The 21,228-nt window shown below is 54.8% G+C and overlaps 5 protein-coding genes across 5 annotated transcripts; 3 read left to right on the top strand and 2 right to left on the bottom strand.

Moving 5' to 3' along the window:
• The first annotated feature begins 1,044 nt into the window (after positions 1-1,044).
• On the top strand, positions 1,045-3,124 carry BDP81DRAFT_424974 (glutamate transporter). The gene is made up of 2 exons (XM_060590172.1): positions 1,045-1,808; positions 1,867-3,124. Exons 1-2 carry the CDS (start codon positions 1,514-1,516, stop codon positions 3,030-3,032), a joined length of 1,461 nt encoding a protein of 486 aa, XP_060447045.1. The 5' UTR covers positions 1,045-1,513; the 3' UTR covers positions 3,033-3,124.
• A 432-nt stretch (positions 3,125-3,556) lies between these two features.
• Positions 3,557-5,977, bottom strand: BDP81DRAFT_448472 (uncharacterized protein; the record flags this gene model as incomplete). Its single annotated transcript, XM_060592307.1, has 3 exons — positions 3,557-4,311; positions 4,408-4,913; positions 5,001-5,977. The coding sequence occupies 3 exons, from the start codon at positions 5,975-5,977 to the stop codon at positions 3,557-3,559; spliced, it is 2,238 nt and encodes a 745-aa protein (XP_060447044.1).
• Positions 5,978-7,494: 1,517 nt separating this feature from the next.
• Positions 7,495-12,180, bottom strand: BDP81DRAFT_480384 (uncharacterized protein; the record flags this gene model as incomplete). Its single annotated transcript, XM_060594924.1, has 19 exons — positions 11,864-12,180; positions 11,691-11,802; positions 9,628-11,631; positions 9,481-9,591; positions 9,427-9,438; positions 9,316-9,384; positions 9,271-9,282; positions 9,007-9,231; positions 8,916-8,964; positions 8,767-8,885; positions 8,659-8,727; positions 8,615-8,625; positions 8,191-8,557; positions 8,044-8,160; positions 7,909-8,010; positions 7,825-7,872; positions 7,750-7,794; positions 7,594-7,719; positions 7,495-7,560 (listed from the first exon to the last, which is right to left on the bottom strand). The coding sequence occupies exons 1-19, from the start codon at positions 11,929-11,931 to the stop codon at positions 7,495-7,497; spliced, it is 3,732 nt and encodes a 1,243-aa protein (XP_060447043.1). The 5' UTR covers positions 11,932-12,180.
• Positions 12,181-12,424: 244 nt separating this feature from the next.
• BDP81DRAFT_470693 (centromere protein H (CENP-H)-domain-containing protein) lies at positions 12,425-13,484 on the top strand (the record flags this gene model as incomplete). The annotated part of the gene is made up of 3 exons (XM_060594556.1): positions 12,425-12,781; positions 12,845-13,010; positions 13,109-13,484. The coding sequence occupies exons 1-3, from the start codon at positions 12,616-12,618 to the stop codon at positions 13,482-13,484; spliced, it is 708 nt and encodes a 235-aa protein (XP_060447042.1). The 5' UTR covers positions 12,425-12,615.
• Positions 13,485-19,968: 6,484 nt separating this feature from the next.
• BDP81DRAFT_393028 (high mobility group box domain-containing protein) lies at positions 19,969-20,547 on the top strand (the record flags this gene model as incomplete). Its single annotated transcript, XM_060587789.1, has 3 exons — positions 19,969-20,029; positions 20,236-20,453; positions 20,518-20,547. 3 exons carry the CDS (start codon positions 19,969-19,971, stop codon positions 20,545-20,547), a joined length of 309 nt encoding a protein of 102 aa, XP_060447041.1.
• Between the last annotated feature and the right edge of the window lie 681 nt (positions 20,548-21,228).

Raw genomic sequence — 21,228 nt, 5'->3', positions numbered from 1 at the left:
TTGCTGGTTTTTCAATCGATAATCCCTCTCTTCCCCACCCCCAACTCAAATTTCTCGGAGCCCCATGCCCGACCCTCGTCCTCGCGCTCCCCGCCGAGCCTCTCGGCAATGCTCGGCGCGGCACGGCATTCGCCGTGGCGGACCAATGGGCGGAAGCCGCGGTCGTACCAACGTCGCCCGAGAGTCATGTCTGACGGATGCCAACTGGGGCGCAATCACCCTGGGCATCTTGGTAACGAGCCTTGGTCTTCTTGGACGCGCCGAATCCTTTTGCTCTCCGTGGAGCTTCTTGCTGGCTGGCAACGCGATTTCAACTGGAGACCGAGTTTGGGCCTCTGACAGAACTGTCATTGTCAAATGTCAAGATGGGGAGACGATGAGACCCACGGTTTGTGGGGTGAATCTGGAGTGGAAGCTCGAGGGAGAGACTCATCCTCGATCAACTTGGCTTCGACAACGCAATAAGTGGTCTGTTGAAGTTGCAACGTTGCGAGCCAAATGCGAGGCTCTTTGCACCTGACTACCAAAGGCATCTGATACCAACGCAAAGGACCTGCTTACCGTTTGATGAACAACACCATCGAAGCCCCGTCGTCACCGCCAAGTTGTATTTCCAGCCAAGGCCAATACCCAGACCACCATTCCGACATGACAAACTGACTCGGCCAGTCAAGCTTCATTGTCCTATCTCTTGTCGTCCGGTATCCTCCCTTTGGCAAATCCAGAAAAGTTCTCCTGTCCAGCCCACTCTTATTCTCAACCTTGCCTCTGCCAATGCCGCGTCGAAGTGTTCCACCCCATCGCATCCCAGTCACACACGCGCCTGCGCTTCCTAACTTCCTTCTAGTTCCTCAAGGTCCCACGCCGGCGGCCGGTGACCCTTCCAGTCCCTTGCTCGTTCGTGTGTATGGAGTACGATACTTGCAGTCTCAATCCAGACTCGTGGGTCGACCAAGACACTATCCATCCCCCTAAGTCGCCCGCCCTTCATCGACCACGACTTGTGGGTAACGCGGGGATGGAATGGATCCTCTTACACCTTCCTTTCGCGTGAAAGATGCCAACCGCCGTGCCCTCTCCCAGCTTCGATATCCTTCTTGGCGAGTGAGAGATAGGCATGCCCTATCTCGTTTCTCGGTGAAATCCCATCCTGCTAATCCTTTGCAAACCTCCCACGCGAGCACCTTCTCACCTGCCCCCATCCCATAGACGTATCGGAACTCTGGGTTTGGCATCGCAGGCTAACCTGGCCCCTGCTCGCCACACTGATAGACAAGACTCTCGGTGCAACCCATAATCAGCTTGACCCACGAGCCGGGTGTTCTTCACGTATATATCCCTCGCTCGAGTCGCCGATCGGGGTCGAGGGACCTCTGTTTCCTTCTTCTTCCTTCTCTCAGCGTTGCAGCAATCCTGGTTAGGCTCGATCTTCTGTGGCTTGTGACACTGTCTCCAGGCACCTCCATTGTTTCGTCAACATCTAGACAACCTCACCCCCGTCCAGAAGCCCAAGATGGAGAAGTCGGAGTATGGCACTGCCGACAAGGCCGTGCGAGAGAACTCGAACTCCTCCATGGACCAGGTCCAGCGCCAGACCTCCGTCACATCGGAGATCTCGGTCCACGAGAAGAAGCCGTGGTGGCATCCGGTCATCGAGCCTGGTTCCGCCGTCCAGATCATCATCGCCGCTGCCATCGCGGTCGGTATCGGTTTGGGCGTCAAGACTGCCCACCCAGATATTCCCGAAGCCGCGACAACCATCCTCATCATCCCCGGTAACCTTTGGTTGCGGTCTCTGAAAGCCGTCGGTACGTTGAACCTCGTTCCTTGAGCATCAGCCCATCCCGAGCTAACAATGACTCCCAGTCCTGCCCCTCATCGTGACAGCAATGGTCCTCGCCGTCCAAAAACTCAAAGAAATCTCCCACGGTGGCGCCAAGCTCGCCAAGTGGACAATCGGCTACTATGTCATCACAACCATCGTAGCCATCGTCCACTCCATCATCATGACCTCCCAGGTCTGGGCCCGTCTCATGACAGTCGCCTCGGCAGAGTCCATCGCGACAGGCAGCATGTCCGAGAAGGACCAAGAGTCCTACGAGGAGAGGAAAGACCAAGATATCCCCGCCACCGTCACCGAGCTCTTCAACTCCCTCATTCCCGCCAACGTCATCGATGCCCTCGCCTCGGATCACCTGTTGGCCGTGCTCGTCAGCGCCGTCGTGATCGGCTACCTCATCGACAACCGAGACGGCCAATCTTCCCTCATCAAAGCGGCGCGTGAAGTCGAGGCCCTCATCATGATCATCATCACCTTCCTCATCAAGCTCGCCCCCATTGGTGTGTTCTTCTTGATTCTGCCAAACATGTTCAAGCTCGACATCAACGACATCGGCGTGAACCTGGGCATCTTGATGGGCGGCGCCATCAGCTCCATGTTCTTGCACCTATTCATCATCCTCCCCATCATCTTCTACGCCTTCACCCGCCAGAACCCATACACCCTCTGGTTCAGTTGCTCGCCCGCCTGGTTGACAGCATGGGGAACCGCCTCCTCTGCCGCGACCCTGGCCGTCACCATGAAGTGTTGCCGTCAGACGCTCAAGGTCCCCGAGACGGTCACCAAATTCTCCGTGCCCCTGGGCTGTCTCATCAACATGGACGGAACCGCCATCTACTTCCCGATTGTCGTCGTCTTCCTCGCTCAGACCCAGGGCCATGTTCTCAACGCGGCCGACTATATCATCATCCTTTTGCTTTCGACTCTCGCTTCCATCGGCACCACCCCCATCCCCAGCTCATCCCTCGTCCTGACTGTCATGATCTCTTCGAGCGTCGGCATCCCCCCAAGCGGAATGTACGGTGTCGTCGTTGCCATCGACTGGTTCATTGATCGATTTCGCACTGCTACCAATGTCAGCGGTGATCTGTTCGCTGCTGTGATTGTTTCTAAGATGACCGGAATCACAGATCCGGTCGATGGCTCTGAGGTGGTTGAGGAAGAAATTAGGCACAATGACGAGCGCGTCTGAGTAATTTGCGTGTAAGAAGTAGACAAGGAGGACAGGAACTACCTAGGTAGGATATATTGAATACCACTCTGGTTTTGTCGAATGTAACGGAGTTCACTTCTTGTGACCTTTTCGCGGCACGGCCGTTTATAAGGCGTTGGCCCCCTGCCAGTATTATGTTCTCGATGACCGGTATCGCGCGGCAAAGGAGTCGCAATGCCGCATCAGGATGAAAGCAGCTAGGTGGTCCCACCCCGGAGCCGGTCAAGAAGCATCTTGCCGACTTCAGGGGTGACAAGTTACGTGGCATACTAGGGTATCGAACGGCAAGCTACCAAGTCGCAGTTGGAAGTATTATTATTGTGGAAATTCTTGTAGCCTTAATCATTGCAACGATACTCTGTTCGTCGTCAAATAAATTATCTCGCTGAAAATAGAAATCCAACAAAACACGCTGCGCAGAATGCTTCAAATCCACGCTAATACGCACAAGAAGTGTAAGCAAAAGCACCAATATCCGCAGAAATGCACCTATCGAGTCCCTCTCAGTAATACATGCCCTTCCTCCTCTTTTTAGAATTATCATACCAAGCCCTCACCTTGTTCTCCTTCTCCGTCGCCTCGATCCTCAACCACCCATAATCTTCGTCATACCCTAGCCCCTCGTTCTCAGCGTACTCCTCGCGCGTACGCTTCCGGCTCTCAGAGTGCGCCTTGGACCGGTACGTCTGCTCTTCGGTCCCACCCGTTCGGGCCCTCCACTGTTCCCGAACAAGCGGCGAGTCCGCCTGGCCGGCTAGGGCATTCTCGGTCGTCCAGGTTTTCCTGACGGCTAGGGTGGGATATTCGTACCCATACCTGTCTGTATCCGTGTCGGCTTCGTAGGTGAGCAGCTGGTCATAGTATGACTGATTCTGCGGGTTATCACGCGGTGGCTCCGCTTCGAAGTACCGACCCTGAATCGTCCTCCCGCTTGCAAGGTCCTCAACACCTCTGCAGATATATGTTGGCTTCATCACCAACCGCTCCGCTTCGGTGAGGCTCTCACGCCCAAGAGTCCTGGACCAGTCGCCCACCCACTTCTTACTGCTCTTGTTGTATTTAGCCCCCGGCCACCACGGCATCGGCGGCCAGCGTTCCCAGACTTGGTAGGGACTCGTTCCGATGTAACGACCGCCTTTTGTCGCTCCATCTAGGTCGGGACTTACACGCGTGACAGGCTGGAAGTAACTTAGTTTGGAGTCAGTGACGAGGAGAATCTGCTCTCTCTTTTGGTTCTTGGGGTCTAGGACAAACCCCTCTTGGGGGACGTTCCCATACACTCTCATCTCGAAGACTTATCTTCCTTCCGCCATCCAACGGTCTTCTGCATACGTAGGTGTTGTTGAAGGTGCACCTTCGTTGGATGTCTTCCCCGGCGCAACTCCCTCGCTGTTGGGCTGGGCACCAGAAGGACCTGCCTGTCCGTCTCGCTCTGGAGAGGCCTCGGGACTGGAAGACCACGAGGTAAGCAGTTCCGACGGGCTACCCTCCCCATAGCGCGGCTCTGGCACCACTGTGACCGGAGTCCCTGGACGAGACCACGGCTCGCGGGGTTCGTCGGGACGAGTGAAAGTGATCACCTCGGTCCCGAAGAAATCCGCGATGAGATAGAGCATCTCGTGATACCCGGGCCCTTTAGGTTGGCCAGCGTCCCGATCGTTCCTGTTGAGGCAACGTATAAGGTCTTGAGGGCCCCAGTCCTCGATGTCGTCACTGGACACAGATGCACCCGAGTCCACGAGGAGTTGACAATACATCCGGAAGCGGCGTGAGCCGGGGTTCGACAGCTGGTAATGAAACCAGTTGGCCATCCTAAACTTGATTTTCTTTGCGAGATCATACCGGTTATGAACAAGGAGACTGTAAGAGTTAGAAAGTTAGAAAGTGTTCTCAATCATGACAGTCTGGGGCGAAACGGAAAAGGCAAATGAAGGGGGGGGGACTTACGAGAGAGAATACCACAAACTATCCTCGCCCTTCGGTACAGGGCTCGCGAAGAAGGTATAGGGGAGAGGCTTCTCAATGGGCTCCTCCTCGCTGTCTTCCTCATCCCGATCAACGCCGTACAACAGTGGATCTTTACCCTTTCCCTTCGGACTTCTGCCCTTGCCCTGCGTATCGTTGTTCTCCTCTGGCTCCTCGTCGTCGTTTTCCTGCGCCTCGTCATTTTCTTCCAGCTCCTCGTCGTCTTCTTCCTGCTCCTCACTACTTTCTTCCCTGCTATCCTCTTCCTCCAAGTCAGCGTCCCAATAGTCAGGATCATTGCCCGTGAACCTGAAAACCGGCCTGGCCCGAAACCCATAACAAGCCTCAAGATCCATCCACTCCTCCGCCTCCCGCTCTCTTGCGTCCCGAAGCATATTCCTCGTCGCCATCCACGTCTTCCCCATCATCCGATGATCCTGCTTCCGCTTATCCTTGTCCGCCTGCCTATCAGACCCATACGTCGCCTGAAAAACCTGGTAAGTCGCAGGAGTAGGCACATGCTGATCCCAGTTGGCAATCGTCAAATCGACAGGCGCATCGTCACAAGTGCCGTTGGGCCCCCAGTGGCTAATCCGCGTATATCGAAAAGGCTGCCATTCCTCGTGTCCTGGCCGTCGGATCCCAGCAATGGTTCGGATGGCCGACCGGACCCGTCTGCCGGCCTCGAGGTACCGCCGGTTGGCGACGGACCCCGGGTCTGCCATCATCCCCTCTTGGCATACTTTCTTGATCAAACGGTTGCACCAAGCCACGAACTCGTGGGCTGGCGGTCTGGTTACTGGTGCAGCGGCTGTTCTGCTGTGTAGGCCCAAAATCTTGTACGCTAGATCCGCGTTCCCGTCCTCTGGGGCACACCCGAGGATCACCTGAATCGTGGGATACGCTTTTTCTCCTGTCGGCGCGACCCACTGTTGGGGAGCTTGAGCGGCGGCAGCCATTTTTGTCTATCTCGTCTGGTGGTGCAACGTTCCCGTAAAGTATGGTATGATCGGCCGAGAGAACTTGGTGGGAGTTGGTCGAACTGGCGATATGAGTTGTCTAGATTTTGGTCGTAACGTCTAGCGTTGACCGTGTTTCTCGGTACAGTCTTCTTAGTTGCCAGCAATCGAGTTTCTAGCTTGGAATTGTGTAATAATCTGGGTGTTCTGGTGTGTTGTCGTCGTTCTTGCTCTCGTTCAAGTAGGAATCACACAGCCGGCTCATACCTCAAGCACATCTTTGCGTGGCCCAGGGCCAAAAGAGACCTCGCAGAAACATGAAAGAATGTGCTGTATATCGAGGCAAAGAAGACACAAAGGTGAAGCTAATAATGAGGGCTTGTGAGCATTATGCCAATAATGAGAGCCGTCGTAAAATTCTCAAAGACTTCAAGAACAACAAGGCGATAGACACAAGGAGATCACATTCAAGTATGGCTAGGCTCGCTCCTTATTGCTTCCTCGGTCAGCAATGCCATCAAGAGTTGGGGACAATGAGCCTTGAGTATTCAAACACTTCACAATACCTTTTACAATAATTAGCATACTAGGTAAGCAGAAGGCTCAATCACAAGGTAGCCAAAGATTTTCATGACGCCCACGACAAATTTTGCAAATGAATGTAAATAAAGGACGATTCGTTGCGAAGTGCTCAAAGATTTCCAAGCTTGAAGACCGGCACAATAACAGTCATGAGAAATTCGCAAGTTAGTCCAAGACCCATGACACACTTTGCAAAGTAAAGTAATCAAAAATAAACTGAGCACCATATGTGTTCAAAAGAAGATACCTCTAAGGTGCCTCTATCCCAAACACGCCATGCATGGAAAACCCTTTGCAAACCCCATCTTGTTCGCTCCTTATCCCAAGAGTAACCCAAAAGATGTAAAGAAACCCCCCCCCCAAGCCCGCTTTGCCGTCACCATCATCGTCGCCATTCCCTCGGAGTCTCATGCATACCAGGTGGTGACAATCGACATCCCTTCTCCACGGTTCCCCCAGTCCCCGTTCATCTGCCTTTGACCACAACTGTAAAAAATACCAATACAAAGGACCAGTCGTCACAACCAGCATCCGAATAAATGCCAAGTCGACAAGAGGTCAAGGGTGACAAAAGCACAAAAACTCCTCAAAGACACCCTCCCTTCTTCACAAAGGAGGCTTCGGGTATTGTGTAATGCTCGTACAATACTCCTCCACAACCCACCACACCAAACATGCTCTCTCTCTCTCTACCGGCGCTCCGGACCCTCCCACTTCCTCTTCGCACCTCCCCCACCGCCGCCAGTCTCATAGCTCAGGTCAACGCTCCAAAGCGAATCCCAAACCACGCTCTTCTTCGTCGGGCTCTCAACGCTGACCCCGCTCCTCTGACGCTGCAGCCTCAAGGGCGATCGAGCTTTCTGACCGGAATCAGTGAGAAGGGGCTAAACCTCGGAGGGAGAGATAGGGAGAAATAGGGGATGCTTTTTGCTGGTCTAGGGGCCAACGAGAGAATCGATCATATTTCGTACCTCGGGCGACCTGGGTCTATCGGCCTGACCCTCTTCCGCAAGCGGGCTCGATGCCTGCCCCACGTGTCCCGACTGCTCGTGTCCGTTCGTCGATGGTCCCAACTGTCCATCCTCGGGATGGCTCGTCTCGGTCGGCGTGTCCAGTGCGACTGCGCGAAGAGAGTTCGTCTCGCTGCCCAACGCGTTACCCTTGAGAAGTGCCGCACCGCCGCCGCCTACGGCAAAGGGAAGAGCCCGTTTCGAGTTGGAGCTGCTCCGGCGGCTCTCGAGGCTCTTGCTGAGCGCCTTGCTGACACCTTCGATGCTGTGGGTGTTGGCACGCTGCTTGTCCTTGCCATTCGTCTGCGCATGTGTGTGCATGTCCGCCATGGCCTCGACATTGTTCGTCGCGATCGTGGACTTGCCCAGGCCAGGCGTGGCTGGCGCGCCGGGCTTGTCCTCGTGCGCGTCAATTAGGTACCACCGCAGGCCATCGGAAAGCTGGAAGGGGTTATCATCCTCTTCGCCATTGACCGAGTCGGTATCGGGGAGTTGTTTGTGCATGCTCTTTGAGAGATCCACGACGCGCTCCTGTACCCTTGTAATGCGAGCCACGAGCCACTCGCGGGATCGCAGACGATGGGCATCAGTCTCCCGCAAAAAGTAGTGAGGAAAGCCAACGTTGAAAGCAGCCCATGCGCCAGCCGTCTGGTTTCGGGTGGGCAGGAACAAAGCGAGGTCGCCCTCTTTGAAGTGCTTAAAGGCAATCTTCTCATGTGAGTCCCGCTGAAGGGTGTGCGCCTTCTCCCTGTACGCGCGCGCGTCTCGCTGGAGTTTCCGGGCAAGGTGCTCGACGTCCTTGACGCGCTTGTAGACCGTCTCAGCAAACAGATCCATATCGAAGGTGCCCAGCCGTGTCATGAAAGCCTCATATTTCTCGGTCTCTGCATCGGCATCATTGCTGTTCATCCAGTACAACAACCCCAGGTCGGTGCTATCGGCCAGAGTGCGACTGGCGAGCATGCCAGAGCGGCGAATCGTAGACTGACTGGGGTCAGATGAATCGTTTGCAGTGTGGTATTGGCTCATGGTGCCTCTCTCGGACCTCGGAACCTTCTGGATCGTCATTGTCGCGTCCTGTCGGGTGACGGAGAAGCCCAATCGCTCCAAAAGACGGCATAGCCTGTCGTTCTGAGAGTAAAGACGCTGCGTCAGATCCTTAGTTTTTTCAGATCGAGACTCAAAGTGACCGAGAACAGCCGAAAGCTTGGACTGAGACTTCTCCATCTTCTCCTTGTAGAGTCGCAACTCCTCCTCGAGACTACCGACTTGGGATTGCCTCGAGGCAAGCTCCTCGGTGATAGAACTGATTCGTCCTTCCTCCTCATCGAGCTTCTTCCTTAGACCCTCCGAGCCCGTCTCGCCATCGGCAATCTTAGCACGAAGCTGATCAAGCTGCTCTCGGCCCTCAGCGGCCTCCTGCTCAAGAGCAGCCACACGTGCCTTTTCTCCGTCCAGATTTTCCTTCAGGTGCCGAGACTTGTCCTCTTCGGTAGCGAGCTTGCTCTTCGTTTCGGATATCGCGGCCTTCAGGTTCTTGATCTGCTCATCAGCTTGTTCCAGATCGGCCTTGAGAATCGATCGATCGCTGTCCAAAGTCTTCATGTTGGCGGCGACATCGGTAGCCCGGTAAATGAGTGCGTCAATGAGATCGTTGAGGTCCTCGGTAGTGTCGTCATTTGGTGACAGCTGATCGTGAACATCACGGAGCGCCTTCATTTGTGTGTCAGCCGTCTCCTGTGTGACGCCCAGAACCTTGGCCAGTTTCTTCGCATCATCATTGGCGGTCTGCAGTTGCTTGTCGAGAGACTCGTTCTGCTCCCTTTGGAGTCGTGCCTCGTTGCGCAGGAAATCGACTTGGCCCTGGGCCTTGAGAGCCTCGTCCTTTTGCTCCTTCTGTAGCTTCTCAACCTCGGCCTCCAGCTCATGCATTCGCTCAATGTAGGTAGCCTTCTCGTTTTCTCTCGACTCGCCAAAGTTCTCAATCTCATCTTCAGTGTCTTCGATGCGGGCCTTGAGTCCCTTGATATCGTTCTCCAGTGACTTGCGCTCCTCGACAAATTCCCGCTGCAGGGCCTCCATGTTCTCGAGAAGCTCCTTCTTTGTAGAGTTGGCCTCCTCCATCCGGTCCTTGACGTCGTCGTGCGCGGTAGCCCGGACGCTGAGGTCCTTTTCGAACGCCGCCGATTTCTCCTTCTCGGCATTGAGCTCGCTTTCGAGATGCTGTATCCTTTGCTGGATCTCGGTATCGTCGGATGCTTGACGCTTCTCCAACTCGCTCTCCAATTGCTGCACTCTCTTCGCTAGAGCCTCTGATTGATCAGATGCTCGACGAGTATTCAGTTCACCTTCGAGCTGCTGTATCCTTTGCATAAGCGCTTCTGAGTTTCCTGTAGAGCGGCGATGGTCTTCTACAGTCGCTGTCGACTTGATCGAGTTGGTCGACCCATTCCTCTCGTGTCCGAACAAGCCACCGATACCGGGCCGAGATGCCGCGCTTTGCCTATGAAGCAAGTCCTCCAATCTTCGCACACGGCTCTCCGCCGTCTTGAGCTTATTCTCGAGCTTCGACTTGTCGTCTTGGAGGCTGCGCAGTAACTCGTCGTCTCCACGGATCATCAAGCCACTCCGTCCAAGGGCGGCTTCATGGACACTACCATTCTTGAAGGCCTTCAACCTCTTCGACTGTTGCTTCGTGGGGCTGCTCAACTCATTCACAAGCTTCATCACATCCTCGATGATATCCACTTCGGCTTGTTGCTTCTGAAGGTGCTCCAGGAACTCCTCCAGATCGCGCTTGACCATGCTGGGCCAGATTTCCTCTTCGCCGAGCAAGTTGACCTCGAGCCCAAGTACGTTTGCTTCGGTCTTGTCCGATCCGTACATGCTGCCGACCATCTTGTGCCACTTCCTCCGTCTCTTTGACTCTTCATCCTGGAACAGCGCCATCTCGTTGGCTAGTGTCGACGAATCCGTCTTGATCTTGTCGGACCACTCTCGGCGACGAACGGCTTCGGAGACGAAAGAGGCGTACATGTACGGGAGCTGGTGGATGAGACGCAGGTAGTCAAAAGTCGTCATGTCGTCCTCGGCTTGGTTCAAGACATTAATCTGATTTTTAACGCTGCTGTGTAATGTGGTGATCTCGGTGATGTTGCGCATAAAACTAGTTGAATCGGCCGATATCGTGTTCCGCGCCTGCGTGACGTACAGCAGCATATCATCCATCTCCACGGAACGTTTCTTCAAGCTTGGAATGAGGCGTGACGTGTGGTTCTCCGCCGTCCGCGAGGCTTGAAGGACGTTGGGCTGCGTATCCTGGTACTCCAAGACGATGTGGTAATCAGTATCTATCTTCTTGGCCACGGCTTCGACATCCTGGAGCAGCTCCTGCGCCTCGCCACTATGCGACAGCGCTGAACGACCAACGAGGTTGTCAAAGTCTCCTATCAGCTGCTCAAGTCCGCCATACATCTTGTTCGCAGCCTTCTCCAGATCCGTTGCCTTGGTCGTGAACTTCTTCAAGGACGTCGGCGCCAGCCGTCCGGACTTCTTTGCAGTGTCGTTGTCAATCAGGTCTTCCAGCGTGGTCGGTTTCTTCTTGAGGTCCCTGGAGGTCATGAAGCGCACCATGGCAGCAGAGATGGGCACACTGCGTGCCACAGTGAGGTAGTTCTCCCAGTTCTCGGCGAGCTGCTCGTACTCGCCCAGCGCAGGCTCTACCCATTTCTTCAGCTCGGCGTACTTAGGCTCAATCTGTTTCACACTAATCTCCAGATTGGCGACGGCCGCATCGAGGCATTTGACCATGACGTCCATTTCGCTATACCGCTCCTGAATCTCGGCCGCCATACGTGCCGAGTCGTCGACGATGCCACGGGCCCATGCCTGGCGTTCCTTGTAGAGTGCCTGCCATTCTGATAGAACACGAATATTGCCGATGTAGTTGGGGGCGTTCGGGACAGCGTAGCGCTTCGGAAGTGGGAGCTCGGACTTTGGGGACGAGGCGGCGTTGGGGGAGTTCGGTTGCGATATTCGAATGTCGTAAATGTAGATCTCTGTCTGCGCCCAAAAGGTCAGCAAAAACGTTCCCCCTACCAGTAGATAGAAGGGCACCGTACCTCCTGGTGAAGAGTCTGCAGCTTGACACTCCGACCTTGGGCAGTTAAAGCAACAACCTGGTGCGCCGGAATCGACGTCTGCCTTGCGATCCAGGCTTTGAGGTCATCGAGCCTGCGAATGAAACTGTCAGCCTGCTTCTCCCGGTCTCACGAGAGGCAAGAGCCTGACATACGCAGAAAACTGTGTCGTGTCCATCCCCAGGCGCTGGCCCGTATGGGCTATCAACACCTGCGTCGCCATCCCCGGAACATTTCCGAAGAGAAGAAGAGCTGCGACAGCTAGCCTGCGGTCCGGTCTTTGCAACAGTAGTTTAGAGGTTCGGCGTAGCTATATGGTAGAGTCGACAAAGGCCGTCCGTCGCCTGGTAAATCGTATGATGCGCGCGCAAAAGACTCGCTGTTGTCGTTCGGATCGTAGTCTTGTCGTCGTCGTCGTTGGCGAAGGATCGGGGAGAAAGACAGAGGTATGCACGAACAGCGGTTGTTGCAAAAGCGCAAAGGGTTCGTTCGCCAGGTTCCAAGACGTGACCGCTGAGGCGCCCTCCGGAGCTCGTGCAGGCTGCAAACCCGCTAAAAACCTTTGGGAGGCATAGCGTGACGCCGCCTCATGATGTCTTGAGTCATTTGATTGGACATTCATGGGGCACCAGCCACTGATAAGATAACGGCTGCCAGGATGGGGCTGGCAATGACAGGCACAACCGCCACAACCTTCCCCGTCCTTCAATTCTCAGCTCCTGCCTTGCTCCACCGTCCGGATCCGAAACCCAAGGCCCGCCGGATTTCCGTGAGTTCGGGGGTTTTGAATGCGATTTTAAGTGAGAGTCGCGCGTCGCGTCCGGAAGGCGGGGCGGTGACATTTCGGATACCGGAATCATTCATCCCATACAATTCTGCCATCTGATGGTAGAAGCCATTTTCGACCATGGATGAGCCACCAAATCGAAGCATCTCGAAAGCAAACAAAGCCGACGAAGTGCCCCCTCTCTTGCTGTCAAAGGACGAGCAGCGCGTCCTAGCTCTCTACGATGAGCTTCGCGACCTCGAGATCAAGGTCGCCCTGGTGAAGGCGCAACAGAGCCATGTCTCAGGTACACATCCCTTCTCAAGGCCATCGACAGTATCAAGTGCGCATTGCTAACATGTAAGAATAGACTCAACAACGCGAAGCACAGAAGAAAACGTGAGAAAGGCCCAGCAGGACGCGTCAACGGCGCGTGCGGGATGGCTTCTACGGAACAACATCACAGACAGCGTCATGACTGCCAACCCCATGCTCAAAGCCGTTCATGGGAGTACACAGTCAACGCCCATTGAAACGTAAGCTCATCATCAACTCGATGCTCACAATATTCCCATGATTATACCCTTGATAAGTCTACTTATGAACTTAGCATTTGAGTACTAACACGGATCAGTGACCTCCTACCACACATCCGGTCCCGCGACAACGTCTCCGTCGCTCTCGCTAATAAATCAGACGATCTCCGCAGCCTCATCAACCAGCTGACCGAGGTAGAAGCCGAGAGTCTGCGGGTCGGCCGGAAAAACGTCGAGCTCACGGCCGAGATCCTCAAGCTCACCGAGGACGCGGAGAAGAGAAGAGCGGGCGAGACCGACGACCCCGCCGTACAGGCGGAGATGGCCAGACTCCAAGCCGATTTGAAGGCGAGCAGACAGCGGTGGAAAGTCATGAAAGGCACGGCTAGCGCTGTCGTCGTCGGCAGCGGCGTGGACTGGTCCAGAGACGAAGCGCTGCGCGACGTGGTGTTAGATCCCGAAGATGACGAATAATGAAGACTTGCTAGACTTGGAGGCGAGAGGCTTACGTTGGCCACGATGCACAAGGGGAACGGCGGGCATAGGCACCTGATACCGCGAGAAGCTCCAGGCAGATGCCTATGGTTCAGGTATGGACATGTCCGTAGGGAGCACTCATGGGCCTATCTGACCCTTGCCACATTATGTCGGGAATCAAGGCTCTGAGATGGTGCCGATTACAACGGCGTACTACCGACGATTTTAGGGGCTCTTCAAATGGAGTGGACCGGAACCAAGTCCTCAGTACCTCGAAATATTCGCTTCAATCAGCCCTACGCCAGACGTATGCAGGTACGGACCCTCAGAGGCTCAGTCAAGTCGTGACCGCAGCTCGGGTTGGCTGGCCTGACGGTTGGCCTTACCAGATCACGGTGCTCGCCCTGCCCTGCGCACGATCGAGTTACTGTTGCTCATAGCACGGCACGGCATCGGCACATGAGGGCACTTTTGGTTTCCAAGCTCACCTTCGGCCCCTGCTGCCTCCACACGATCTTCACCACTCACGAAGGCTCACGAAACTGGACAGGGCTTAGCGCAAGTCGGACGCTATGACCACGGTGATGTCGAATCACGTGGGTAAGCTTGGCTCCGAGATGTGCTTCTGTGGCCAATGCTTGAGCTCCATCAGCTGCTCTCTGTATCCGTATCGGTAGAAACTCTGAGATATCAAAGATTGACATTTGTTTGATGAAACGCGTTTCAATACTTTGGAGAGGAGCCGATAAGGGTCACGGGGGTCTAAGGTCGTTGCAGTGAGCTCAGTTTCTTCGTTTATGGTGACTTTCACGCGCAAAGTGTCAAGATTCAAGAGGTCCCGTACGTTGGACAACTTGAGCGTTGAGCTAAACAACGCGTTTCGCGTTTCCATTTCATGCCCTGTGACCGTGGAAGAATCATGTCTTTCTGGATTAGATAATCAACGTTTCTCAAAGTCCCTCAAGAAGATGAGAGAAGAGAAGGAGGGAAAATGGGACTGAAAGTAGGGGGGAGCTTTGCACTCCCCGTCAGTCAAGCTCTGTGTCTGCTGCGACGGATCAGCCAGGAGGCCCAGGAGGAGTGGAGCATGGGCTCGCGTTGAGCTACACAGTCTGCACTACACCTCAGTCTCCGACTCTCCATGTACCTCTCGCGTGCAGGTCCTAGGCGTGAGCAGCAAGAGTGTTTGGCTTGGGAGGGGGTGTGTTTGGTGTGTGGGAGAGAGTGATTGAGTGAGAAAGTGGGAGTCTTCAGTCAGGGAGGGCCAAATTTTTGCCGGGGGACCATCAGGTACAGCACAGTATCAGCAAAGCAAAGGCAACCAGACCAGCGAATTTGCCTGGCTCCGTGTATCCGCTGCAAGTCGTCGGTACTTTGCGCACTTTGTTCGCCAGCCCATTGCCACCGCCTTCCCAGTGCCAGCCCAGCCAAACAGGGAACAAGCGGGCAAAAGCAAAATGGCTGGGCCCGGCGGCTCTGACTGGAATGGTAAAATGGTGCGGCAACGCCCTCCTACTAGAGCGCTGGGCAGACACGGCTCGTCTGGCCCATGGGCAAAACTCGCTGCCGGCTTGCCAATTTGCAGAGGAGACCTGCATTGGGCGTCTTGGGTGCGCGTTGGGTGCATTGGAGCGGGGGACCGTCTCGACTGTCGTTGCAGGCATTACCCAGTCTTATGCCTCGAGGTACACGAGACGCCCGCACACTTTGTGCGCATGACGAAGTATCCCACCCTTCTTTGACGCCGGGAGCGTTGCACCGCCTGGCTGCTGCCCGCTTCGTGGTGTGTCGGTGTTAGAAGATGTAGAACAGAGAACAGAGACGAGATAGACACGCCGCTCGCCGTCGGTCTTCGGTCGCCGTGCAATCGTCAAGCTCCGCAAATAGTAACGCGGCTCTTTCTCCGCTATTTCATGTGGTGAAGCTTGCTGGTAGGTATCATAGTTGAGCAGACCGGCTATCGTAGACTTGATATGGGCGTAGGACCCAGTGACAAAGCTGGTCGCTGGGTATTTCTCCGTACTGGCTCAGCTCTCAGTCGATCCTCGAGACGAGGAGTAACATACACAGTATCCGTATAGGTATGCCAACTACGGATGTTGTTAGTAAGCTGAGCAAATCCCACATTCGCTGCAGAGAGCAGACTGTTCTCGGGGTGTGCAACAACAGACACAACGGAAAGAGGATGTAGGAATCGACGGCAGAGGGGAGGCTGGGGAGGTCCCAAGTGTACCGTGAGCTGCGCGTGAGGGGCGATTGGGCGCATTCGCCCAAGCTGATTCCGGAGTTGGTGGACCGCGTTTGAGGTACCTTGAGCTAAGTAGCGGTACAAGGCAATCTCGTATGACGGTACATGGGGCGTATGCATGAATCAAGTACCCAGATTCCGTTTCGGCCAGCCTGAATGCTATCCCCATCAGTCATCATGACTTCCGGTCGTTCCAATGTCACATCTCCCTGATCAACAGCGTGAGGTGCTGCTTCACATCACGCCTCGTCAGCCGATGCTGAGTCTACGCCTCTGTGCACACCAGCCGAAAGTGGATGCCCCTGACTGCCAGGAAATCGCAAGCTTCTGCCTCAGTTTCGTGGACGAGGACGACTCTTGCGTGGATACTTCGATAGCGAGTTGTCTACTAGACGCGTGTTGCTGTAAGCTTCCCTCGGGCTCAAGAGCTCTCCAAGTCGCGTCAAAGCTGGTGGGTGGCTTCGCGCCGGAACTCAGCTAAATGGTGTGGTAATCTGTGCCGCATATGAAAACCACCATTGGGTCTGCCGTATGTATCTCGTCTAACCGCGTGGACCAGCAACCCAGGGCGAGCCGGACACGGAGCGTTTGTAGAGAACTCTGAGCCGACGGTACCTGTAGACTTTGGTGCTCTCTGGAGGCGATGTCCTTGGGTGTTGATAGGACAAACCACTTTGAAGAGGGGGAATGCCGCAAAGTGTGTCGAGTGGTGTTTTAGTGTGGATGAAATTGCGCAGCAACGTCCAGGAAGCACAATCACTTACACAGTGTGTGAGCGTGTAAGTCAGCTTGTTCCCCCATTCTCCAAACATTGAATCCTCCACACCAAAGGTGCTCCATCGGTTTCCCAACATCCATAATCCAGCCGGCCGAGCCTTGTTGTCTTGGTAAACAGCCGAAAGTTGCGAAGGCTTGTCAGCGGAAGACGCTAGGGAGGCAACGTCGCGAACATGAGGTCACTAACACCCACAGCCCCAGCAAAGTGCAAGTGATGGACATGTTAGTGTGTCCGAGGTATAGGTTGTCTGCCATGGCGAAGGTTTACTTTCATGGCGTGGGAAGTGATGTCGTCTCATGGTAGACCTAAGTCAGGTCGTGCAAATATCGAATTCCGCGGAGAGTTGGGGAGAAAAAGCTTCAACTGTTGTGGTCGACCACCCAGCATGCTGTGCCGAGAAAAGACGACTACCTGATTGAAGAGCAGCCAAGGTGGATGGAAAATAACTACCTACCTTGAATTGAAGATGGCGAGGCAACGCTGGCTACTGGACTTCCGTCTTCCCCGTACGGCGCGGTCGGTCTTTGATGTCTGACCGATGTACCTACGGCATGTCTAGCGAACGGGCCCTTGCCAGCCTACAGGCGGTAGTGAGTATCGTAAGTATCTTAGCGCTCATGAAGATGACGAAGAACTGCCTGGTCCAGGCCAAGTGCAGTCGGACGAAGCAGGTGTGCCACTGCACGTCTTTGCCATCTGGAAGTACGACTGTACGAACACACGAGGTCGTCTCCCTTATGCTGTCAGTGCCTAGTGGTATCGCATCACTGTCGTATGAAGGATGGTATAAGTAGCAGGGTATGCCAGGCTAATGGTGCATGCGCAGAACTATCCCCAAATGAATGGGCAAGGACTGGTGTTGAAGATGGAAGAAAGAGGTCGTGGGTCCAGATGATACTTGTCGATGGTATGGTGGTGTATGTGGATGGTGACCTGGGATTCGTAGAAATGGTGAAGCACGAAGGGCAACATCAGCAGCCAGAAGTGGAGGGGAAGGGAGTGGGAGTGGGAGTTGCAACTTAGACGGGAGTCTTGGACTGGAGCTGGTTGATGGGCGAGAGATGGTCCGTGTGGATGGTGACAGGAGGAAGGGAAGGTGGGGTAGACGGAAAGCACGAGATTCTTCAAAAAGAAGACTGGAAGAGGAGGCAGGACTCAGGACCAGGACTCAACCGCACCTCTCAGACATTGGCGAAAAAACCGGCACGTAGCCGTACGAAGTAGACTGTAGCAAGCGGAGAAGGAAGGCGCGACGACTGTAAGGTATACAGTACGAAAACAAGATATCAAACCAAGGTACAAAGCGGAAGTACAGTACTTCGGTGCGGAGTTTTGCGTGCGCTTTGTACCTGTACAGTACCGCACAATAATAGCAGCGGCACCACCACGAGCAAGGACTGTCCGAGGAAGGAGGATGGGAAGCGGGCGACAAGCAGACCAGTCCCGACGGAACAAAACGACGGAAGGCAAGAGAAGAGTAAAGGAGGGCAGGAACCACATGGATGAGCCAGATCCTGCTTCCGTTACCTGGCCAGGTACGGTTTTGGCCACGGCTACAACCACATGTTGCAAGTTGTTGCTTGATGATATGTCGCTCCTTCCTTCTCCATCGCATTGCCGGCGCATTCGTAACATCTGGTCGCCCATTGTCCACGCCTGACTTGGTCTGGTCTGGTTCCGCAGCTTGGTCTATTGCCGTGGAATTAAATGACCAGGCGAATTGGTTGCCTGCGGACGCACTTGCATGCTAAGGTGAGGTATCCTTAAGGTAGGGAGGTATCTTTCCGTACTGATCAAGGTACTGGGGTACTTGGGAGAATGTATCCGTAGCTGGCCGCTTCAAGGTGTGTAGTCGTTGTCCCCTGGCAGATGCGACGAGCAGGAAGGGGGTAGGCGGAAGGCGTCAAAGGAACGTGAGGTACTTTGCACGGCAGTCTATAGTGCAAGGTACTTACACCGTACCTTTACCTTGTGGGTAGGTGGGCGCGGACTGTGACTAGGAGGACTTGGACTTCCATGTAGGAGGGGGATGATGGGAGGAGAAGGATGGGGAAAGAAGGGTCAAGCTGGACTCTGGAGCAAAAGGCAAGAGGAGGGAAGGGGCGCACGTCGACTGTCAGGGAGGGAAGGCGCGCCCACACCCTTTCCCTCCCATTGCGCCTCCCCCTCTCTTGCCTCTCTCCTCTTTTTTGCCCTTTGCCTGGTGTGCGGGTGCCCAGTGTGCCCAGTGCCAGGCCAGTTACCACCCAGTGACAAGTGTTGCCAATGCCAGTGCGCAGACCTCTTTTTTTTTTTTTTTTTTTGGCCCGTCGCCTGGTTTGGTACGGATACCTGCCCAGCCTACCCAGACACCCTTCCCCTCCTAGCCATTCAGCGCGCAGCAGCAAGCCCAGGCACAGGCGAGAAAGCGACGGAAGGGAAAGCAAAGTGACAAGCGTCCGCACCTGCGCAGACCAAAAAAAAAGTGACCTGGAGTGATCCAAGGAGAAAGAGGAGGAAAGCCCGTCCAAGGTGACCCCCCTTCCCTTCTCAGTCTCCCAGTCTCTCACTCTGTCTTCCACACAGTACGAAGTACACCCCCAGTCAACTCGCCCAGTCGCCAGTCGCACTCAGTCCTGGCCCCGTCCCAGACTTCCCAGCAAAAACAAGTGCACCCAGGTCCCAGGCGCGTTGCTCCCGCACAATCACTCCCCCCATAGTAAAAAGGCTGCTTGGCCCTCCCCCCATACATTTCCCTCCCTCTTCTTCTCCCATACAAATCTCCCACCCAAATCCTCCTCTCTTACAATCCGCACTCTCACAATACCACACTTTACTGCCTTTGAGCACTCAACCCCGTGAGTACCTGCTGCCCATATCCCATTGCCCACTTGCACCAGCAACTACCGCAATATACACGCGCAACATCATCCTCTTCTATTTTCACCGCCGCTACAATTTCGATCACTCTGCCTCGATTTGCAACCCAGAAATCGCTTTTATACAAGTCGATATCGTGGGTGCGATGCGTTGCTGAGCTTCGAACTTTGGCGTGCACCTCTTCGTCTATTACACGCTCGTCCATCATCCAGCTTCAACCAAAGAGCTTTTCAGCTAACAAGAGCTTGACGCGTCCAGATCACCACATCAACACCTCTTTTTCTACCTCTCAAAACCCTCTTCAGGTATGCTTTACGATCTCTCTTGGACGACTTTGAGCTTCAAATCGCAATTACCTCGCGTTGCGGAGTGCAATTGCACTTGCGACTCAACCATCTACACACCCTGGCTCCCGCTTTACTGCGGTCCTCTTACACCTTGGCTTTCCCACACCACGGCGCGGCGGTTTTGCCGTCACGCAGTGATGGAGCGCCGATTTCACCACATTCTTGACCCTTCGCTCTTCCTCACACCATGACCCTCATTCATCTTGACAAGGAAGCATTTGGACTAACACCTTACTCCAGATACCCAAAATGCCTAAGGCCGCAACCAAGCGAGGTGCCGCTAAGGACACCAAGAAGCGCGCGAAGAAGGGTACGTTGCTACATTGCTCCCGACCTTGTCCCAGGACGCTGCGATAGGCGAGCAAGTCCGAACTGCAAAGTTTGAGCCTAAGGGGACTCTTGTTTGACAAGAATCTTCTGGGCCACGCTTCGTATGATTCGCAGCTTGCCCGCTTTGCGCTGCGCCTGTCCAGACTGGTTACCTCGTCATCATCAGACAGCTAACATGTCGTTCAGACCCCAACGCCCCCAAGCGTGGCCTTTCCGCCTACATGTTCTTCGCCAACGAGCAGCGCGAGAACGTCCGTGAGGAGAACCCCGGTATCTCTTTCGGCCAGGTCGGCAAGCTCCTCGGTGAGCGCTGGAAGGCCCTCAACGAGAAGCAGCGCGGTCCCTACGAGGCCAAGGCTGCCACCGACAAGAAGCGCTACGAGGATGAGAAGCAGGCATACAACGTAAGACACCCCCATACCCCTCCCTCCGGCCGTGTTGTGCTGAAGCTAATTAGTCCCTCTAAAGGCCGAACAAGAGGAGGATGAGTCCTCTTGATGTATTTCTGCTGCTTCTCGGTCCGAACGGGTGGCGTCGAGTTAGTTTCTGCGCACATCATTCGGACTTTCCTTGTAACTTTGGGCTCGGCGGTGTATGATGGTATTGAAATGGGTTGCTTTTCTCAGTTATTCAGGATCGGCAGGAAGGGCGATATGAGGCAGGCGAAGCTCTCACGCCGCCCCGCGTCAATAGCAGAGCTGGTCATGCCGTCGGTCGCGGAACGAAAATGTCCACGATTGGGACACAATGACATGACGGCTCACACATTGACAAACATACATAACTACCTACTCGTCCCACCGTGGTGTGCGTGAATGTCTATCGTGAAGTTATTGTACCGAAAGATGCGCCAATCATGGCGCTCTGCTGTATCTGCCCTTGTTCTCAAGGGTCCTTCCCCGGGTCCAGGGATCTGGGTTGATGGGGCCTTATTTTTGTCCAGCCACTCAAGGGTCTTGATCACTGCGACCCCGTCGTGTCATGGAATTGGTAAGGCACAGCGACTAGATCGCCATATTCCACTAATGCAGATTGCCTGAAGCCGGTTGGGGATCATTCAGACGCGACGGCCAAAGGATGACCAGCTTGAGTGGCCCGTGGCCTTCGAGACCTTTCCCTTCCGAGCTGAAGCCGCTTCCTGGATTGCGATTGGAGGTGAGTCGGTGAACCTAAGGCGAC

Source organism: Colletotrichum phormii (assembly GCF_030913505.1).
Source record: "Colletotrichum phormii strain CBS 102054 chromosome Unknown BDP81scaffold_7, whole genome shotgun sequence".
Classification (NCBI taxonomy): domain Eukaryota; kingdom Fungi; phylum Ascomycota; class Sordariomycetes; order Glomerellales; family Glomerellaceae; genus Colletotrichum; species Colletotrichum phormii.
This window is presented reverse-complemented; position numbering and strand designations above follow the sequence as displayed.

Excerpts from the sequence above, each read along its gene's own strand:
- BDP81DRAFT_424974 (XM_060590172.1), top strand. The coding sequence starts at position 1,514 with ATGGAGAAGTCGGAGTATGGCACTGCCGACAAGGCCGTGCGAGAGAAC. Across the intron at positions 1,809-1,866 it reads GCGGTCTCTGAAAGCCGTCG|TCCTGCCCCTCATCGTGACA; the intron begins GTACGTTGAACC and ends AATGACTCCCAG.